Genomic DNA, 20,334 nt, shown 5'->3' with positions numbered 1-20,334 from the left:
CTGTGGTTTTACTACACACTTCATGCATTACTGAACATAATCATCTGACCAAGGAAGGCAACAAAATTCCCCCTTATTCTTGTTACACCCTGCCCTTTATCTTCTCCTACAAAGAAGGTAGGAGTTATCCAAAATAATACATTTGCCTTGTATTTTCATGGTACAATCAGTCTTCTCTGTAGAAGTCATCAGTACATTTTTAGAAGGGCCTAATTTCCACAAGTTGTGCAGTATCAACAAAACAAACATAAAAAGAACTATATGCTTCAGCTATTGGGAAATCTGGGGTTTGTAGATGGCCACAGCACATTTGTAAGTGACTCAAATGATACATTATTCCTACATGAAGAACAAAACAGCACGCAACCACAGATGCATCTGTACATGCAGTAAGGCTGCTTCTGTCTATCACTTAAATAGACGTGAAAAGTTCCCAGTAAGTGTGGCCAACTATTCCTCTAATAAACAATATATCTCTTAACAGAAAGCCAGCACCATGTACCAATTTATAGGAAATGTGCCATTCTTTTCCTGTGCTATCACCACTGAAGACAATAAAGTGTAGCTCAGAGCAGAAAAATACATTTTTATAAAAATGAAACCATTTGTGTTGGTGTTGGCACAGCACCTTATCTGCTCTGTGTGAGGATGGAAGCATGTGGATTGCCCCAGTGGACAGCTGAAGATCTGTTATATTTAAGCTGTTGGCTTCTTGAGTACAGCTTTGAGAATGCAGCCAAATAAATAATCAGTGAATGGCATTCAGTGATATATTTGATGTGTTTGGATCCATGGGCATTAAAGCCAAGTCAAAGGTTCTGAGCAGGTAGCAGAGCTACACCTTACTTCAAAGGTGAGTTGTCTGTATACTCTGAGTCAGCCTGAAAACAATGCCAGCAGAAGTTAAGAGATGAACAAATAAAACAAATGAAAAATTGTTATTCAATTAGTGCCACTCTTAAAGGGGAAAGGAGTCTCTGGAACAGTACTGTTCCTCTTCGCCATTAACGGCTGATGATGAAGCATCCTGCTTTGGAGACTGCATTAGCTTACAGAAGTGTGAAGCTGCAATGTTCCCATCATCTTCAAGATGTTTTCACAGCAGGTTATTAGCCTGGTAGCTGTGCTCACCCTATTTCTGCATGGCATGCAATATGTACATTGCTCAGCCTCCCCAAAATGCTCATTGATTAGCTTCTTCCGTACACACAATATTGTCTTGGGGCCCATCACACTTTCCACTCACACTTTACTCAAATGTAACACCAAACATGCTTTCCTGTCAGAATCGTGCAGCTGCATGACACCCCTCCAGCCCTCCTGAAGGCATACGTGCTCCTTCCTGAGCCAGCTACCCAGCAGGGCTAATCAAATGGCTTAATGGACAAGTATCACTCTTCGACTTAGCGCAATTATTTACATTTGACCAGAGCTTAACACATACTTTGCCAAAGTTAATCTTCCAAAAAGATACTTAAGCTTAACTCAAAGGCATTTCAGACCATAGAAATACAGATTTATTGCAACAGTTGTTATGTATATTCAGTCTTTCTAAACTGCCATATGTCTTGCTTCAGTTTCCATCTGCTGATCCTTACAAAGATACTGTTTAGGACACAATGCTTCTTTTTCCATGAAAACACTGCTTCATTGCAATCGAAACTTCTTTCAATATTTTTAATAAGTACATACACTAAAAATCAAAAAACTCAGCCCATTTCTTGCTATGCTTACAATCCTGGCTGTGCACATTTCCAAACTATACTTCTGATCCAAACTGGGATTATGCAAGTATGTTTTGTTCTGCTTTAATTCCCTCAAACAACAAGTTTCCAACTGATGTCTGGCAGCACTCACAGAAACCCTTCAGCAGGTAATCTTGTGATTGGAGATTAAAGAGCACTAAGTGGGGAGTGTCTGACTGACCAGGTCCTGCCTGGATCTCTACAGATCATGACAGGGATGGTGCTGCTTGGCAGCACTTACCCCTCTGGCAGAGGAAAACACTGCTGGAAATTTCAAGGAAAATTTCAATTTCATATATTCAAAGCTATCCAGAGACAGAGTAGTTGCAATATAACTACTGATTATTCCACTTTTGCAGTAACAAACACCCAGGGTGAGTAAGAGAACATTAAAAGTACTTTTAAGAGCAATATTTTGTCCTGCAGGTTCCCATAGAGAGAAGGGGGTAGATTACTGTAGACCACTGGATAGACAGGGCCACTTTCAGCAGCATTTGCATGAGGTCAGGTCCCAAGGCATGAGCACCAGCTCCATGTGTGAATGCCTTCATCACAGAATCACAGAATGGATCCTGTTGGAAGGATAACCCAATATCCCCAAAGTACGCAACATTGAAAATCTCAGCCCAGATAACACAATTTAAGCAAAAAATTATCTTGTTTATAAACATTGTTCAAGAATTCTTCCTCAGTGCCCCAAGTCCCCCCCTTCCCAATGCAAGGAAAGACTGGGCGTTGCAGTCGGTGGCCTGGTCTGGTTGATGAGGTGGTGTTGGGTCATAGATTGGACTCGATGGTCTCAGAGGTTTTTTCTTTTTCCCAACCGAACTGATTCGGTGATTCCCACCCTGGCTTCCAGGCCTTGTCCTGTAGCTTCGCGGGTGCAGCCTGAGGTTGATCCCGGCTTTGTGCCGCCCCTCCCTGCACTGCCTCGAGCCCCTCAGCCTCCCCCTGCCCTGGGGGCTCCAAGACAGCGTGGCGCACACCGGGATACGCGGCTCCACGTGTCGGTTTTGTTTTCAAGGCTCTCGGGCTCAGGCTGCTCCCCGCTCCACCTCAGGCCCCTCAGAGCGCCCAGCGACACCGCTCCACCCGCCCCTCTACCGCACTTTCGTCACGGCCGCGCCCGTGGCTCCACCGCCCCGCTGGGCCTCAGCCGTTGTCACCGAATGCGCTGTGTCCTCGCCGGTACCGCGGAGTCGCGTTATGCTCGGAGTTAACCCTGGAGCTGCCGGAACCGGACTCGAATCTGCGGTCGCCAAAAGACAGCCCGTCCCGGCACCTGCGCCGCCAGCGGAACCGGAAGCGTCGCCATTTTGTTTCGGGTGATGGCGGCTGTGGTGCTCTGGGGCCGGGGGCTTTAGCGCGGGCCTGGCCGTGCGGGGACTCGCTGCTCGGACAGTCGGTGCTCCTGCGAGCTGCCTCCGCCTCGCTGCGCCCCCCGGTGATGTACGGAGGGCTCGGAGGGTCTCGACGGACTGCAGAAGAAGCAGGCCCGCCGCCCCTAATGTTGTTGTCAGGCGGGGGAACGGTGCCTGGGCCACCCGGAGGAGGTGGAGGTGGAGGCGGGAGTAGCCGTGTGGAGCTGCTGGTGTTCGGCTATGCCTGCAAGCTGTTTCGGGATGATGAGAAGGCTCAGTACCAGGAGCAGGGGCGACACCTTATTCCTTGGATGGGAGACCCCAAGATCATGATCGATAGGTCGGTGTAACACAACCCCCAGACTGTGCTGCGAGATCTCCTGTGATAGCCTCTTTCTGTTTTCCCCCCCCTTGTGCTGTGGGCAGTGAGGGCGGGGGTTGAGCAGAGGGCTCGCTCTGGCAGGCGCGTCGGGACTTTCCGTGGCGGGGCTGGAGGCAGCTCGTCCCGGCACAGCGCTCCGAGGCTGCTCTGGTAACGCTGCAGGGCCTCCCCCCGTCTGCGGGAACTTGGGGTTTCCCGCTCTGGCAGCGCCGGGAGGTTCCTCTCCTCCTGGCAGTGAGTGTGATGGGTCTTTCTGCTCCACTTGTCAAGGCAGGGTCGGCAGGCTGGAGAGTGGGAATCTTTTCAGTGCAAACCACAAACATTCGCTTTTTTTGCTTGGTATCCAAGGGAGCCTGATTGTGTGGGAGTACTTATTAGGCATATTGTATGTTCTGTAGGTGAGAAGGGGGCAGTGTGGGGAGTGCAAAGGTGTTTATCCACCTAGAAAGAAAGGGGGATTTCCTATTTCTCCTACATAATCTGCCTGCAGGCTGTTGATGGGACACCCCAAAATTCTTGGGCCTTTACTTGTTTGTTCTTGGCCTCTTTACTTTTCCGGGTGCCATTTGCATTATTAGACAGAATGGGGTTGATTTTGGGTGCTTGCTCTTGAAATTTTATGTCAGGGTTGACTTCGTTTGGTTGTTGTGCCATAGGTCCAGGTGTGTGGCCAGAGAGTAACAGATTCTGCTTTGATGTTCCTTCTGGTCTCTTGAGTTGTTTCGGCACTGCAGGGTGGGATTTGGAAATAAATTATTTCAGAAAGGGTTGCCTGAGTATTTTGTTGGACAGAGGGAAGATGAGACATCAGGTTGGTTATGTTTGAGTGGAGCACTGAAAGAATAACTTAAGAGTTCTGGCTGACCCTGAAAACCTCTGTGGGAAAGATGGAAGGATTTTGGTTTGAAAAGGGTCACATAACATAGTATAGATACTTGTTCCCTCAGTTTCATCACTGCTTTGGTGCTGGACAGGATTTTCTTATTTTGACTTAAAAGCTGTATTTGTCTTGGAAAAGTTTCAGTAAGGGAAGGTCTTTTGATTTTCTTCCATAGGACTGGAGGAAAAAGAAATGCCCTTGCCCTCTTTTGGTACTTACGCTATTAATGATGGTTATCATTGAAATAAATTTGTTAAATTGAAATAGACATGAAGTCAGGACAGACCAACCATAAATATTTGTAGCTGTGTTTAATTTCTTAATTACACAACAGTGGAAGTGCTGTGTTGCACACTTCAAATAATTTCTATGACTGATCTCATTTGTAGGTAGAGGCTGTTTTTGGGGTACTGTGCAGCAGAACCCCATTCACAGGTGTTACAGAAATTGTAGGGAGCAAACACTAAGTATGTGTATGTTTGTACACACATACTGAAATACAAAATAATGTACATTTGTGAGTTAAGGCAGCTTGCAATTGCTAATCTTATGAACTCCTTTGAAAGCATAGATTCCTTTTATCTCCAGCAGCAGGAAGTCTTCATTTTCACCATTTTGAGAAAAGCACATTGCTATGAGAAGACTTGGGTTCAAGTTTGCCTGTGGACAGAGCTTGATTAACCAGACCTATGTTTCATTTGCTTTTTGCTATGAGAATATTTAATTTCTTTGTTTTTGGTCTAGCAAGTTGGCACAAGTCAAGAGTTGTGTGTGGGAAGACACCTCAGCGGAGTCGAGTTTACTGTCACTTTACTTTCCAATCGGTTTCTCTTACTGATGCATAAACATTGTCCCAATGCAGTGCTTTTCCTGCAAATAAAGTGATTTCTTAGTAGAAAGGCACTGCACATCATTGATCTTTGCCGATTTTGCGGTGAACCTCCTTAAATTGCATGTTTATGTTACTGTTCCTATGTATGTGTGTCTCTCTATCACATAACCCAGAACTTATTTCCTCAGCCAAATGGCTAGGGGCCGAGCCTAGCCATGATTTTACCTCCAATGGACGCAAGTTTCTATGGTGAAGATTTCTCCTGAGAGTTCGGGACTAGCAGAAAGAAGCGAGGAAATTTCGACCGTTTGGTTCTTACGGATAGGTATTTATGTACTCGGGTTTGTGTGAATGTAAGCTATTTGACTTTCCAGAAAAACGTATTTTGCAAGTGACATTGATTGGTTGGTTGAAGCACGTACGGTAAGAGCTGTTAAGGAAATGGATCCCACTTAAACTATTAAAGGATACCTTTGCCTTTAATTGTAATAATTTATTAGTTTCTTTGAGAGGAATTTAGTCTATTAAACAAATTTTCGATAGTTGGTGACAAATGATTAGCAAAATTAATTGTAACTTCTAAAAGGGAGTATGCATTAACATATAAGTATTTTTTTTCATTTTTATTGGGTAAGTATTTAACTAGTCACATAAACCCAAGCCCTAAGTTCTTTGCATTGACCAGCTGTTTCATCCTGCAGGTATGATGGGCGTGGTCACCTGCATGACCTTTCTGAGTATGATGCTGAATATTCCACCTGGAACAGAGATTATCAACTGTCTGAAGAGGAGGCTAGAATAGAAGCCCTCTGTGATGAAGAGAGGTATTTAGCCTTGCATACGGACTTGCTTGAGGAGGAGGCAAGGCAAGGTATTACTCAAGGAATAACATGGTTATTTAAAAAGCACGTTTAAATAAATTATTGTGAAACTAAATTTACTCCTAATTTTATACTCTCTTTTTCTGATGTTATCTTGACAGTACCCAGTGGATTCGAAAAGCGGGAGTCCTTGCGTATGTGAGAGGACCTCAGGATAGTTTAACTGTAGATCCACACAGAAATTGCCCAGATTCTGGGGGCAGACTGGGATTTCAGACCCCCCAAAATAAACACATTCTGCTTCATTTCTAGTGTTGTTTAAAGGAAATTTTGTGCTTTTAAACACATAAGTGCATTAGAGTATCTTAATCCACAGCTTGTATCTCTTCAAGAAGAAATAAATGGTCAGTGTGTACATGCTGGGATTTTCTGTTCAGTTTTTAATGAAAACTAAAATGATCAGGAGAAAACTACTTATTTAAAAACTAAAGTAAGAAATATTCTTCTTTTTAAAGAAATTAGCTTCTGAATACGTTCTAATGCTGGTAATTGCATTTTTTGTTCAAGAGGAGGAATATAAAAGACTCAGTGAAGCTTTGGCAGAGGATGGTACCTATAATGCAGTGGGATTCCATTATGGTAGTGATTATTATGACCCTTCAGAACCCACTGAAGAGGAGGAGCATCAACCTGCAAAACAAAGAGGTAAGGGGTAAAAATAACAAGGGTTAATTGAGAGGGAGGACATAGCATTTCTCTGTCTTGCAGTTGAGCATTTAAAATATATGTGCTATTAAAATGCAGTTAAAAAAGCATTTAATCAGAGTCTTTATGGGACTCTTGTCACTGAGTTTTTGCGGACATTGTTCTTGATGAGCTTAAAAATGTTTTCTTGCTATGGCACAGTCAGTACTGCAGTAGTCAGGGAATTTAATTCTGCTGTCATGCAGGCTCTTATTCAGAAAAAAATAGTAATTCCTTACATTGGCTGTCTGTTAACACTGTGTTTCTCAGTCAAGATGGAAAATATAATTGTAAAAATAAAATAGTAATTAATAAAAATGTGCATTTTTAAGTTTAGATTTTGTTATCTTAATTGTTATAAAAGAGTCTTTCTTCAGCATAGTGAGCCCTGCCCCGTGACCTAAAAAATACGGAGTTCTGTTATCATGCTCTCATCTATAGTTCCAATAACTTGTGTATTTTTATCATACATTCTTAAATAAGGTTTCAAATGTTTGTTGAACTGTGTCTTAGTAAAGTGAGGATCATTCAATTAACCTTTGGGTTGCCTAACTACATCTTGGTGGGTTACTGTGGTATGAAATGTGCTTTTTTTTCCCCAAAGTTGTTGTGTTGGAATGCAAGATCATTTTAGGTGCTAAAACTAGGTGCTAAAATTTACCTAGTGTTTTTTGCTGCATCTGAGAGATTGTGTAAGGAATTGATTGTCTATTCTGGGGTTTAATTCATTAGTTTAAGACTCTATAACCAAATACTGTTAGCTGGAGCTGCTGCCAAAAGAAACAGTGTATTCTTCATCTGCTGCTCTTTCCTTCTTTCTTTGCTGCTAAAATTTCTCTGTATCTTCGTGGAGTTAAACTATTTGAGTTCATTAAAAAAAACCCCAAAACCAGCAAAAACCAACCCACCAGAAAGTAACCAAACAAGTGAATTTCCTTTGTTGCATGGTTTGTCCTCAGTAATCACTGAAACATCTCATTCGTAGTGAGGTTGTTCTGCTGTTTCCACAGCTCCCATGGTCAGGTGTTCCTGCACTTGGTGCCATCTAATCTGTCTGGGGAAAAGGGAACACAATTTCTCTTAAGGCTAGTAGAATAGATAATGCTGTAAGTTACTTTAAAAAGTAAATTTTTTACTTCAGTTATTATAAAAATCTGTAAAGCAAAGTATTTTCAGAGGAACATTTATTTCTGCTATAGCAAATAATGGAATGTAATACAAATTATTCTTTTTAGCCATATTTAAATGTCTTCAGTAGAAATGCTGTTTATATAGCTGCATTTGATAAACTCCTTGATTACACATCCTTTTACAAATACTTTAATTTTTTTTTAACATTTGTGTACTTTATTTTTTTCCTAAATACTTCAATCTGTCATTTCTTGTAGAAACAGCTCAGACAGAAAATACAGAGGAAAATGAAGAACCTTTTGTTGCCCCTCCAGGACTGAATGTACCTTCTGATGTGGAACTGGTGCGTATGCATGTAATGCAGCCTACGCTTCTCTCAGCTTTTGAGCAGTTGAAAGTATTCTGTTTGGTGATTGGGTTAGGTTTTTTTCCATTAACTTTAGTCTGGTACATTTTAAATTATTCTAAAATAGTAACTTAATTTCAAATGTTCTGCCTTGAACTCTTGAGTTCTATGAACACCCTTAAATCTTCTTTTTCACACTGAAATTATTTCAGTGTGTATGCTAAGTGCTTTTGGTATCACTCGTGATATTATTTTAGCTAACGCAAGGAAAAGGCAGTTTTTCTTGTAATGGATACATGCTGAGATGTTAGGTTCAACATTCCAAACATAAAGGACCATTAAACCAAAAGTTTGCTTCTGTTCAAGAATTCTTTTCTAGAATTTTTTTAATTGAGTCTCAATCTGAAGGGGATAGGAACTGATCAGGTGTTAATGCTGTATATAAAACTAGCATGTTCAAGGAGAAAAACAATAATTTATTTCTAACAAAGTCTGAAATACCTTGAAAGTATTAGTACATAGAAGCTCCTTGTGTGATGTTGCTAGTATTTGCTAAGTGTTCTGTAGGTTTAATTTGACTTCAAGGGAGCTGAATAGACACTACCTTGACTACAGGTCTGACTATAAGGATTTTCAATGTATTTCAAGTTCCATAAAAGATGCTGGAAAATCAGATTATATTCTTTCTTCTATAACTGTGGTCATGAAAGTGTTAATTTATATGTGGGCTCAACTTGATATTCTCAACTTGATAACCTTGAAGATTCAGAACACTGGGCTAAAATAAGTAATTAATAAGTAAATAAATAAGTGAGCACAGAGTATTTGTGTAACTGTTTTTCTTCTTCATTAGCTTTTTTTTCAAGGACCTTGAGTTTTTAGAAAAAAGCTTGTTATTTTGTGTTTTGATACTGTTGCCAAAGGTTACTGCTGGTGAAAGAGCCTTGGTTTAAGATAGCTGCTTGGCTTGAGTTTTGTTCTGAAATTTAGGCTATATTCCGTATGTATGTTGCATAGTGCAGTGTGGGGCTTACTGAAGTAATTTACCAGTCAGCTGTTGAATTCCAGTATATTCACATGAACAGAAACCAAATGTAGGTGTATTTGAAACCAATGGATACTTAACCTTGGATTGGGAACTGTGAGAGGTTTTTATGTAAACCACGGTTTGTTGTTGCTGTTTTATTAAAAGTCATTCAGCTTTACTTTATTACTTTATGGAAGATATTTACTCTGTTTTAATTTAAGAAATTTGAGAATCAGCTTGCTAACATGGAGACTTTACTCCTAGTCTGCAAGGCGCAGTTCAATAAAGACATTTTATATTTCCTGTAATACAGATCAGTGCAAAGTGGAAATATTCGATGAAGACAAGTCAGGCAGCAGAAAAAAAACCCACCAACATCCAGAACTATGGAGAGTTCAGTGTATGGCAGCTCCAGTTGCAACAGTAATCTTTCGGGAACTTAGGATAGAAGTACTGTGACAAGCAGGCCAAAGATCTTCCACTGCTTAAAACTGATTATGGGCAAAGATGATTGCTCTTCACCAGGGCTCTTTAAGAAGTCTGTGGCTGTTAGAGGAAATTTTCTCTTAATAACTTGTGAGGATAGATAGAAAATTTTGATACATGATGTGAAACTGATAATGCACAAAATGTTATCAGTTTGTTAAGAACCTCATTGTCTCTCATTAAAATAATCTTCGCAGGGGTTTTAGAAGGACAAATAAAACTTGAAACAACTAGTTATTTTCCATAGCCAACATGTCCTGGTAAAGGATCCAATCGGCAGAAAACAGCTTTTAAAATTGGGCTGTTTGATAATATTCAGACTTTTTCCCTATGTGGAGCACCACTGTCTCAAGTGCTTCCAAATTTTTGAGAAACATGTTTTTGAGGTTTGCAATATAGCTGTGTATCTATGCAGTAAAAATGCAAAGCTAAACCAAATCATTAATGTGACACTTTGGTCTTTATAGACACACAGATCATACGTTTTTATAGTGTACTGAGCACAAGACAAAACAGCTGAGTATGAAATTAAAAGCAGTGAATAATGAAGTCAATTCACTCTTTAACTGTATTCTTGTTCTCTTCATGTCTTGGGTTTGATATTGTATTGCTCCCTAGGGATTTCTGGAGTGAAAATGCATAGATGCTGTTGAACTTCATTAATTTTATCTTTTGCTTTGTGGCTGAAGTGTTCAGTGACTCTTCAAGGAAATGGACATGGGAATTGTAGTTTGTATATTGGTCTTGAGACGCAATGTGTTATTCTCAAGCAAATACAAAGGAAGAAATTTCTAGTTAGGGAACAATATTTGTGCATTCAGAGATAACAAATTAAGGACAGCTTTTGGGAAGGAAACCATACATGTTGAGTCTTCAGAGCACCTTGAGATATTGTAACTCCAAGGTCATCCAGGATCTGTTGCGCTTTTCATTTTGGTGTTCAATGCAGAAATACCTGTTCTGGTAGAAGAGGATCTTGCAAAAGGAACTGAATAAGCAGCCGAGGAAGATTGGGACTGTTGTGGTTATTTTTTAGGGCTGATGTGCTTCCAGTAATTTTAAGTGATTATGAAACTTAAGTTGCTAAAGAAAGCCAAGAAGGACAGGGAGCTCCTGTTTTTTCTGATTCGCTTTGGAGTTCTAGCATGCTGTACAAGCTGCTTATGAAAATACAAATACCTGTTATTTTACTCTCACAGCCACCGACGGCAAAAATGCATGCGATCATTGAGCGAACTGCAAACTTTGTGTGCAAGCAGGGAGCCCAGTTTGAGATCATGCTGAAAGCCAAGCAAGCACGCAACTCCCAGTTTGACTTCTTGCGGTTTGATCACTACCTCAATCCCTACTACAAGTTCATCCAGAAGGCCATGAAAGAAGGACGCTATGCGGCTCCCTCGGAAAGTAAAGCTGACGAGAAAAAACGTGAGTGGTTCCTTGGCAAATGGTGGCTTCAGGATGGGAATCAAACAGATGCTGGTCTTAGTGTTAAAATAGCCACATTTTTCTGGGATTCTGCTGTGGCTGAGATTGATGCGATGATGCAAAATTTTACTTAATTTGAGATGTTTCTTTTTTAATTGTTCGTGGAAACTTTCTGCAGCTATGAAAGTGGAAATGGAACAGGAGCTGCTATGATGTGGAAGTTTTAGAAACAGTCAATATAGCTCAAGTCCAACAGAAGGTTGGCCTGTCCATTCAGGGTTTACGAAGTCCACACAAAGTTTTATTGGTATTGAGCAATATCTTGCGTTTATGCTTTTGTGATTAAGCTGATTTATATGAATGATGCTTTTCTAAGAATTCATGCTTGTTCTGTATCATCATTCTCTCCCAAATCAAAATCATAGCAAACCCAGATAAAATTCAGACATTGCTTTTATTTAGACTCAAGAGTCAAATCTGAGGAAGAAGAAGATGATGATGATGACGATGACGGGAATTATCTTCATCCAAGTCTTTTTGCATCTAAAAAATGCAGTAGGCTTGAAGAGCTCATGAAGGTACTTGATACTATTAACGTTGCCTTTTTATCTTGTAAAACGCCTGATTAATGGGCACAAAAATTCTAATCTGCAGGTGCTCAGGTCTTTTATTGACTGGTCTGGGATTTTGTTCAGACTGTAATTTAAGTGTGTTTTGGTAAACTTTTGAGTTACCTTTTCTGTAGTACACAAGTTGTCATTTTTTCATTTTCAAGGAATTATATTTCTATTTCTTATGCCTTCTGGTACTGAGGGCAGCATTCAAGGATTTATCTTACAGAACCTATGTTGAAGCAAAGAGATTAAGGTATTTAATGCCTTCTTTATATAAGCTGAGAAATTTTTTTGTTCTTGAATTTTAGGAGGTGAAATGTTGACATGAAATAACAGTTCCAGCAAATAATATTTCACCAGAATTTGCTACTCATTAAGTGTAAATTTTGCTAGATGTGTTAGTTGTTTTATTTTCTTAGACTGGGCAGTGATGGAATAATGGGAGAGACAGACATTTGTACTTATTTGAGGCTTTCAGAGGAACGGCTGTGGTGCTGTCTGATATTTAGACAAGGCAGGTTCTGTGCCTTATCCCAGCCATGGCAGTCAATTGGCTAACAGTAATAACCACTTTTTTTTGTCATTCATTTCTATTTACATGAAAGTGTTTTTTTCTTGTTTTTCACTTATTTTCAGATACGTAGATTCTGATGTGAAAGCTACAAAAACAGTAACTTCAGTGTTTGCACAGAATTACTGATGTCTATTAACATAGATAAATTTGCTTTCCCAAGTATGTTGATGCAACTGTTCTTTAAACATGTTCTTCCAATTTTAATTTATTTTTTTCTATTTTCAAAATATTTTCAGCCCTTGAAGGTTGTAGACCCTGATCACCCCCTTGCAGCCCTGGTGCGCAAAGCACAATCAGATAATAATTCGTCTACACCACAGTCAACAGATGGGGCAGCTGTGCAGACATCACAGGCAGAATATTCCTCTGATTGTAAGTGCTTTGTGAGGAGGCAGCTGGTGGTGTGTTTTGATGAATTATGTGTGCATGCTGGTGGGTAGAGAATGTGTTGACTTCATGCTTCATCCTGTGTGTTTATTCTTGTGTAATCTCCGGAGTCTTTGAAGGTCCTTTCTGCATATCTGTTGAATTGCTGCTTAGGAAAGCCAGGAATGGGGTGGAGGGGGTGGATGGGCAGGAGGCCAAGTCTCCACTCTGGGAGTAAATTAAGCACAATACCCCAATTCTTCTATTATTTTGTAAATTCTGATACTCTAAAAGGTCAACTCAAAAAGTCAAGCTTAAATGAGTTTATGTGCCACTTAATTCTTTTCAGCTTTTAGTATTCTGAAAGTCCTTGATTCCTTAGATATAGAAATGCAATTTACCCTTTCATTTATGGAACTGACCATGTAATATTACCGAGATACAAGAAAATTTGTAGTGAAGCCTTCGCTACAGTATGGTTTCATGTTATACATTTGTAAGTAATGAGTAATGTCACTTCCAGGTGGTGCTGATTGAGTTCTTGCTTTTTTCAGTAATGTTGCTCTAGATCAGTTATCACCATAATAATCTGAGTTGATTTTTATGCATTATAGGTTCAGAATCCCCAGAGGATTACAGGTGTTGTCAGTGTAATATGTGGGCAGAAATATGCATGGAAGTAACTTGTGTTTAAAACTGTACCATAAGGGAATCTTGATAAAACCGATACAAAATTTCTGTGAAGCAGTTGAAAACTACTGGTTGTTTCAAGAAAGACTAAAATCAGAATGAGTATCTCCATAAAATTGAGGTAGTAAGTTTTTTGATTGCTTTTGTGTCAGGTTTGAACCTGAATGTATGTGATAGGAGCTGGGAGATTATAATTTAGTGCCAAAACAAGGTCAGTTTGCAACTCTTCTGGCAGCTTTTAAAACTTAACTTGTTCTGTTCTTGTTACAGACAACTTATTCTTTGAAGAAAGTAAATATTGCCACATGGGAATGTTTATGAAACTTTTAAGAGAATAATTCATTGTAATTTAATGCATTGATTAAACCTTGCTTCCAGAAATGCAAACTCTTACAGCAAACTCTTAATTTGAAATATTTTACATTCATATTTTCTGTTCGTACATAGTCTTTCTGCAGAAAACACTTATATTTATGTGGTGGATACTTCTTGTAAATTTATTAAGCTAATTGGAACATTATAAAATACTGTCCTTAAAGAAAGCTAGAAAGACATAATAGGCCTTGGCACACTCTCAAGAAATATTTAGACTCAGAGAAGCCTTTAGTGTGGAAAACATGTTCAAATGCATGGTTCATTATGTTGCTGTTAATTTGCAAAACCTGTCTACCTTCTGAGGTTTAAGTAAGTAGGTGTGTCTGTATATAGTAATACAGGGGTTTAATATGTATGTAGTGATTCTAGTGGTTTGTTAATGCTAATTTTGAATATATGCACATTTCTTTCATAATGAAAACATAGTTTTAACGGAGTTAAATTGCCCGAGGTGAATTGAATGAGGAAGTGTGGTTTATACTAGCTCCTTTTTAAATATGTCTGCTCTAGTTCGCTTCTTTATTCACACCTACAACCTTCAGTACGATTGTATTCTTTCCCTTAATCTACATATTTCTTATTCATCCTGAATCTGTTAATACGATCCTTTTCTCTATTGCTTTTGGTTTGTTGGTTTTTTTTAACACGAGAAATGAGATGCCATTTCCTAGTGTGTTATATGAATCTGGATTCTCAATGTGTTTCTATTGATACAATATTGTATTGCATTGGATGGTTTTCTTCTAATTAGAAGTTTGTTTGTTCTTATACGTGTCTTTTGCAGCAACTGTGGCAGCCATGTATTACAGCTACTACATGCTCCCTGACGGGACCTACTGCCTGGCGCCTCCCCCGCCGGGAATCGACGTCGCTGCCTACTACAGCGCCCTGCCCGCTGGGGTGACTGTGTCCAGCACTGCGGGTGGAGCAGCGCTCCCGCCGCCTCCTGGGACTACACCCCCACCTCCCCCGGACACAACTGACAGCACCACTGGGTTGACTTCCACCACAACATCTACAAGGTACCTCAGACAGATTTGCTTGTTGACTGGGGGAGTCTTGTTCCTGCACTTCTATAGGGAGTGTTTAGTAAGGTTTCTGTTATTTAATCAAGCTGTTTTAACTGCCTGGTGAGCACAGAGGACAAACCTGACTGTATTTTTTGTTTATCTACTTGTTTTTGGGGTTTTGGTTTGGGTTTTTGTTTGTTTGTTTTCTTTGTTTGTTTTTTTGGTTTTTTGTGGTTTTTTTTGTTTGTTTGGGTTTTTTGGTTTTTTATTTGTTTGTTTGATTTTTGGGTTTTTTGGGTTTTTTTTGTTTTGTTTTTGGGTTTTTTTTTTTTGTTGTTTTTTTGGGTTTTTTTGTCAAAGCAATAGTCGGAAATATTTTTATGTTCTGTTTCATAAACCATTTACTCTTGATGTTTTCAGCACAATTGCTCCAGTGGTTGCCATTATACCACCACCTCCAGATATCCAACCTGTCATTGACAAGCTAGCTGAGTATGTTGCTAGGAATGGGGTTAAATTTGAAACTAGTGTTCGTGCCAAGAATGATCTCAGGTGAGAGAAAACATTATTTAAACTGCTATTTCAAAAGTTAAGGATTTAATTTTTTAAGATATTAAGTTACAGGACATGCAGGTTTTGAGAAGAGAAGTACTATTGTTTGTTTGTTTAATTGAAATTTAGGGGCTTACTTAATGGCAGTGGGAAAGCATTATGGCTCAAATTTTCAAAACAACCAACCTGTCAAAAATGTCTCTAGTAAGCATGCTCTGAGTGTGTATTCTTCAGTAAGAGTGCTTCCAAACATCAAATAGCATTCCATTTGCTAGAGAGGCCTAGATGATACGGCATTGTTAGTATTAGCTGTGTTCATGTGCATCTTCATATATTCAGTTTTCTTTTAACAGGTTTGAATTTCTGCAACCATGGCACCAGTATAATGCTTATTATGAATTTAAAAAACAGTTCTTCCTGCAAAAAGAGAGCAGTGACAACTCCCAGGTACATGTATGTCTGTATATACTTCTATTAAAAATGCAGTAAATGTGATAAAAAGTTTGTTGTATTACCATGAGACATTTTAAAAATGGAACACTGAATTAGGGAGAAATTGATCAGCAAAGGGTGTGAATGCTTTTTTTGTTGTTTTTTAGTTTTGTACAGCATTAAGCTAAGGATCTGTGAGATGGTGTGGTATTTAGTTTTTGCTTTCTACTATAAGCCACTCCACTGTGGCTGTAGTATAAAATGACAGTCTGAAAATCTTCTGGCTTTCTTTATGAGGGAGTCTATGCTTTTGTGTAGGTTTAGAGCATTGTAGGATTGTGATTAGTGTTCTGCTGTCAGAAAGGTTAGCTATGGCTTTTAACACCCATACCTTCCCGTATGCCTCGTCTTTCTTTGTACAGCAGTAGCACAGAGGCTGGAGGAGCTTTCTGATGTGGCTTTTTTCAGAGGGAGGTTTTGTTAGAGTCCACTCATGACTGCAACAATACTGGAGCTTCAGAATCTCACAGCAGTTTCCTACTTGCTTTGCTTCTTTTAGTCCGTATTATTAGGAGGTGGTAGCCAGACTTGGCGTCCATGTTTTTAACTATTCTCATAGTTAATAGTTAGCTAATTAGATTGTTCTCTTACTGAAAAGAAAATTGCAAATAATATCAGAGCTACATTATCTGATGTTAACTTTTCATGGGAAAGAGCTATTTTTTTTTTAGGCCCTATGTCATTTGTCATCTCAAGGCTTAGATTGGGGAGCCTTAAACTGAAGAAGGTAGGCCTATGGGTAAACTCCTCGGAATTGCTTTATGGAAAATGAAGAAATTCAATAATGGTTGCTGTTTGGAACACTTGTGTCTGATGTTTTGTTTTAATAGTGAAAAAATGTTTTGAAAACACTATTTTTAAAGATAAGCTGTGGTAAATATGATCTTATTCAGCTGATAAATTACAAACAAAATTGTCCTGTGCCACAATGCTGACTTGTTCTAGAATGCGTTATTTGCAAACCAGTGGGCTGTATTCATAATACTTACATAATTAATAAGGACTTGTTAACATGTAGTTGGGGGGAAATCATACACTAACTGGAGCATAATAATAAAGGATTCATTTTAAATGTTCAAATGAGTACAGCTAAAAAGGAACTGAAACTGGTTTAAGTCCCTTGAGATCAAGTATAGCAATGCATATTTTTGTACTGCACGGCTTTGTAGATAATGCCATTCTCTTCAGTTTTTAAAATACTGATTTTGACATTATCTTTATGCTCTAGGAATATATGTATAGGCAACTAATGGAACTGATGCTTTTCCTTTTGGCTATTAAAATTAATAAGAAACTGTACTACTGACTTAAGTAAATACAGGATGAAGTGATTTCACTGTGCTTTTCCCCTTTGAGGACTTTCAGAAATTAGTTCTGTTGGTCAGGGAATGGCTGCTGGGAAGATATTCTCAATGCCTCAGTTTCAACGTCACATATGCTTAGCAGCAGCCAGAGCAACCAAACCCTTAGTTGACTATGTTAAATCACTTAATGTTATCATACAACTCACCATGTAAATGCTTTGAAGGTTCTGTAATATCCTTCTTGAATTTTTTTGCTGTGAGTTCAGAGATCATGCTGAATGGTTTAGTCATGTCATGGTAGAAACAGTAATTCTTTACTTCCTTGAAAATCTCAGCACATCTGTTGTATCAAAAAACATTGCTAGGCCCTGTGTTCTTTGGCAGAATGTTGAAACAAATCAAACATTAACCTGTGTTGATTCCTGTGAAATGTGATTCTTCGAAGAATTTACATGCAGTTGTACATGAGGAAAAGGTGTCATAAGCTTTCAACCTCCCCCTAGGAATTACCTTTATGGATATAGTTTGGGACCCTTGAAATCAAGACCCAAAATATATACAAATAAACTACATGCTTTTAATTTAAAAAATATAATTTTAAAGCAGTTTTTGGCAAAAGCGTGTCAGCTGAAGAACATTTTCTTCGCTGTAAAATAGCAGCATGTTCTTAATGTAGGTCTGTGGGTTTACATGAGGCAGAATTACAGCTATTAGTGCTGAGTGATATAAAAATTAGCTGTTGTGTGATTAGCCAATAATGTGATTTTTCAAATGGCTGACAAAATTGCAGCTCTACAGACATTGCTTTAATGATTTCATAAGTATCCCGTTAGTAATTCTGCTCATTTCTTTTGAAAAGGGAGTATCTTCCTCTGAAGATGTTCCAGCAGACACCGCCAATGATACACTGAGTGAGGCTCAATTTGCAGATGAACATGCACCTGACGATGCATCTGAGCCAAGTGCTAAGGGAGTTCTGGGAGCTAAAAAGGATGTTCCTCCTCCTAAAGCTGTCAGTGATGGTAAACTGGTGAAAGGTATGGTAACATGATTTATTTGGCATGAAAATATTTGGTAACATATGCATAAAGAAAAAGCAGCGGAAAGTAGAGAAAATAATTTAATCATGCGGAAATATATTTTCACTGAAGCATCAAAAAATAGCTGCAATAAGTAATTTAATTGCTTTCGTGTTTCTTATCAGACTATCAGGTATTGATGGTCTGACACAAAATAAATTGTTTTACTTCAGTTTTGTGCAAAGTTGAAGGCTTTCATCAGTGATGCCAGTAAAATCTTATTTTTGTCATTTTCGACTTGACAGTTACAAGCTTTGTGCAAGAGAGAAGTTTTTAATTCTGAAGAAAAGCAGTGACCTTATTTGAAAGGATACATGTGGAGGAAGTACTCTAGGCTTGTTGCTCATTGTTCCTGTGTTGGACATTAGACATGCTAGAAGAAATGACCCCTTTCATGTCTAAATGAAATGTTTTTACTCTTGCACTCATAGCAGCAGAGAGACAGAATGGGAGGATCTCTCTGGAAGCCACTCAAAGCCAGCTAGCACAGTATTAGTGTCCTGAGTTGGAGAAATGATTGTTTACATCTGGGAGCTGATTTATTAAAAATTACTGTCAGGAAAAGATATATCACAAATTCTTATTTTCAGTAAAACATAAAGATGTGCATCTGTTAACTAGAACTGAAAGCCACTCAAAAAAACCAAAACATAAAAAGTACTCTTTAGCTGGGCTTCCATGGATGGAAACTTCCTTCCTACCACCTTAGTGGCTTAATTACTAATAAGTTTATCTAATCCCTGTGGTTCCTTGAATTCTCTCTTTCTGCTTCTCACTGCGATCCCGTTTCCTCCATGCCCAGCAAACACTGGGCTCTTTGCTGTGGCTGACTCCAGGCTCTGCAGTTTCTTCACTTGGCAGCCTGAGTAGCTTCCCTGGGGAAGGAACAATCTTCCCTGCCTTCAAAGATGCCTTATTAACAGATGCAATATACACCAAGAAATATACATTGTTTCTGTTCTGCTATTATTAAGTGGCAAACTGGAGCCTGTACTTTAATAGTAGTAATCTGCTCAATTTACATAATGGAATATAACCAATTAGTCATTTCACATCAATCTGATCTCTATAAATTTATTTTCATTTCCTTTCATATAGTACAAATCCCACTTTATCATAACCTAAATACAGTACTTGTCTCCAAGACACTCACAGCATCCATACTAGATTTTTCTTCTACCTCTGAGGGAATAAAATCCCATTTTAGGATTTGTTCTATCCCATGAAAAAGTTGGAAATCACTGTTATCTCTTATCTTGGAATTCTGGAGTTCTTTGTTTCTGAGCATGTATTGTTACCCCAGGATTAACAGAATCAAATCTTATCTTCTATAAACCTTTGTATGTAATTTAATTACTGTATTTAAGTTTCCTTAATTGCAATCTCATAGACATATATGCAAAAGGCATCCTGAAGAAGGTAAGTATCACAGCAGACCATATGGTACTAGGTAGTGGGAAATTCCGTTCCTTCATTCTTTTTTATTAGAAGTGTCATTTTGGATAAATGGGTTGGAGATGAATGCTGGGGGTTTTTTTTGTTTGGTTGGTTTGTTTTTTTTTTCTTTTGTTTTGTTTTGTTTTTGTTTTTTTGTGTTCAGTTTTTTTTCCCGATCTTTGAAGTTTCCAATATTTATTAAAAAACACAGAAAGAGAGAAGAAAAGGATTATGTTGATCTTTTCACCAAAATAATTGGCATAGTAGGAGGATACAAGTTCCCTTTTTTGTGGTGTGGTCTACAGGAGTAATGGGTGAAGTCAAGAAATTGAACCTGCCTTCTGTGGTCTAATGATGTGTGAAATCTTACCCATTCATTCACAGCATCCTTTGCTCCAATAAGCTTTGCAATCAAGGCCAAAGAAAATGACCTTCTTCCTTTGGAGAAAAACCGTGTTAAATTAGATGATGACAGTGATGAGGAGGAAGAGGAGGGAAAGGAAGGCCAAGAGAGTGCTAACAGTGCATCAAACCATACTCCAGCAATTATCACTCCTTGTACTGCTCCTGAAGAGAAAAAGCCTCAACTTACACAGGAGGAGTTGGAAGCTAAACAAGGTATTCCATCTGGCACTGTAAACAAAATGAAAGATTGAGTCCT

The 20,334-nt window shown here is 38.9% G+C and overlaps 1 protein-coding gene across 5 annotated transcripts in view; it reads left to right on the top strand.

Moving 5' to 3' along the window:
* Positions 1-3,066: 3,066 nt before the first annotated feature.
* SFSWAP (splicing factor SWAP) overlaps positions 3,067-20,334 on the top strand; it is a 37,821-nt gene continuing 20,553 nt past the window's right edge. For 2 of the 5 annotated variants that reach the window (XM_062504709.1, XM_062504707.1), the window contains exons 1-12: positions 3,067-3,446; positions 5,902-6,071; positions 6,589-6,726; positions 8,154-8,239; positions 10,955-11,184; positions 11,650-11,758; positions 12,605-12,740; positions 14,584-14,821; positions 15,230-15,361; positions 15,715-15,808; positions 18,017-18,194; positions 20,058-20,291. In XM_062504709.1, coding sequence (XP_062360693.1) covers positions 3,193-3,446; positions 5,902-6,071; positions 6,589-6,726; positions 8,154-8,239; positions 10,955-11,184; positions 11,650-11,758; positions 12,605-12,740; positions 14,584-14,821; positions 15,230-15,361; positions 15,715-15,808; positions 18,017-18,194; positions 20,058-20,291 — 1,999 coding nt within the window. In that variant the 5' untranslated portion in view covers positions 3,067-3,192. Of the gene's footprint in view, positions 6,072-6,588; positions 6,727-8,153; positions 8,240-10,954; positions 11,185-11,642; positions 11,759-12,604; positions 12,741-14,583; positions 14,822-15,229; positions 15,362-15,714; positions 15,809-18,016; positions 18,195-20,057; positions 20,292-20,334 lie in introns of all 5 variants that reach the window. The other 3 variants (XM_062504708.1, XM_062504711.1, XM_062504710.1) reach the window with 3 other exon arrangements.

Source organism: Cinclus cinclus, chromosome 17, assembly GCF_963662255.1.
Source record: "Cinclus cinclus chromosome 17, bCinCin1.1, whole genome shotgun sequence".
NCBI classification, from domain to species: domain Eukaryota; kingdom Metazoa; phylum Chordata; class Aves; order Passeriformes; family Cinclidae; genus Cinclus; species Cinclus cinclus.
This window is presented reverse-complemented; position numbering and strand designations above follow the sequence as displayed.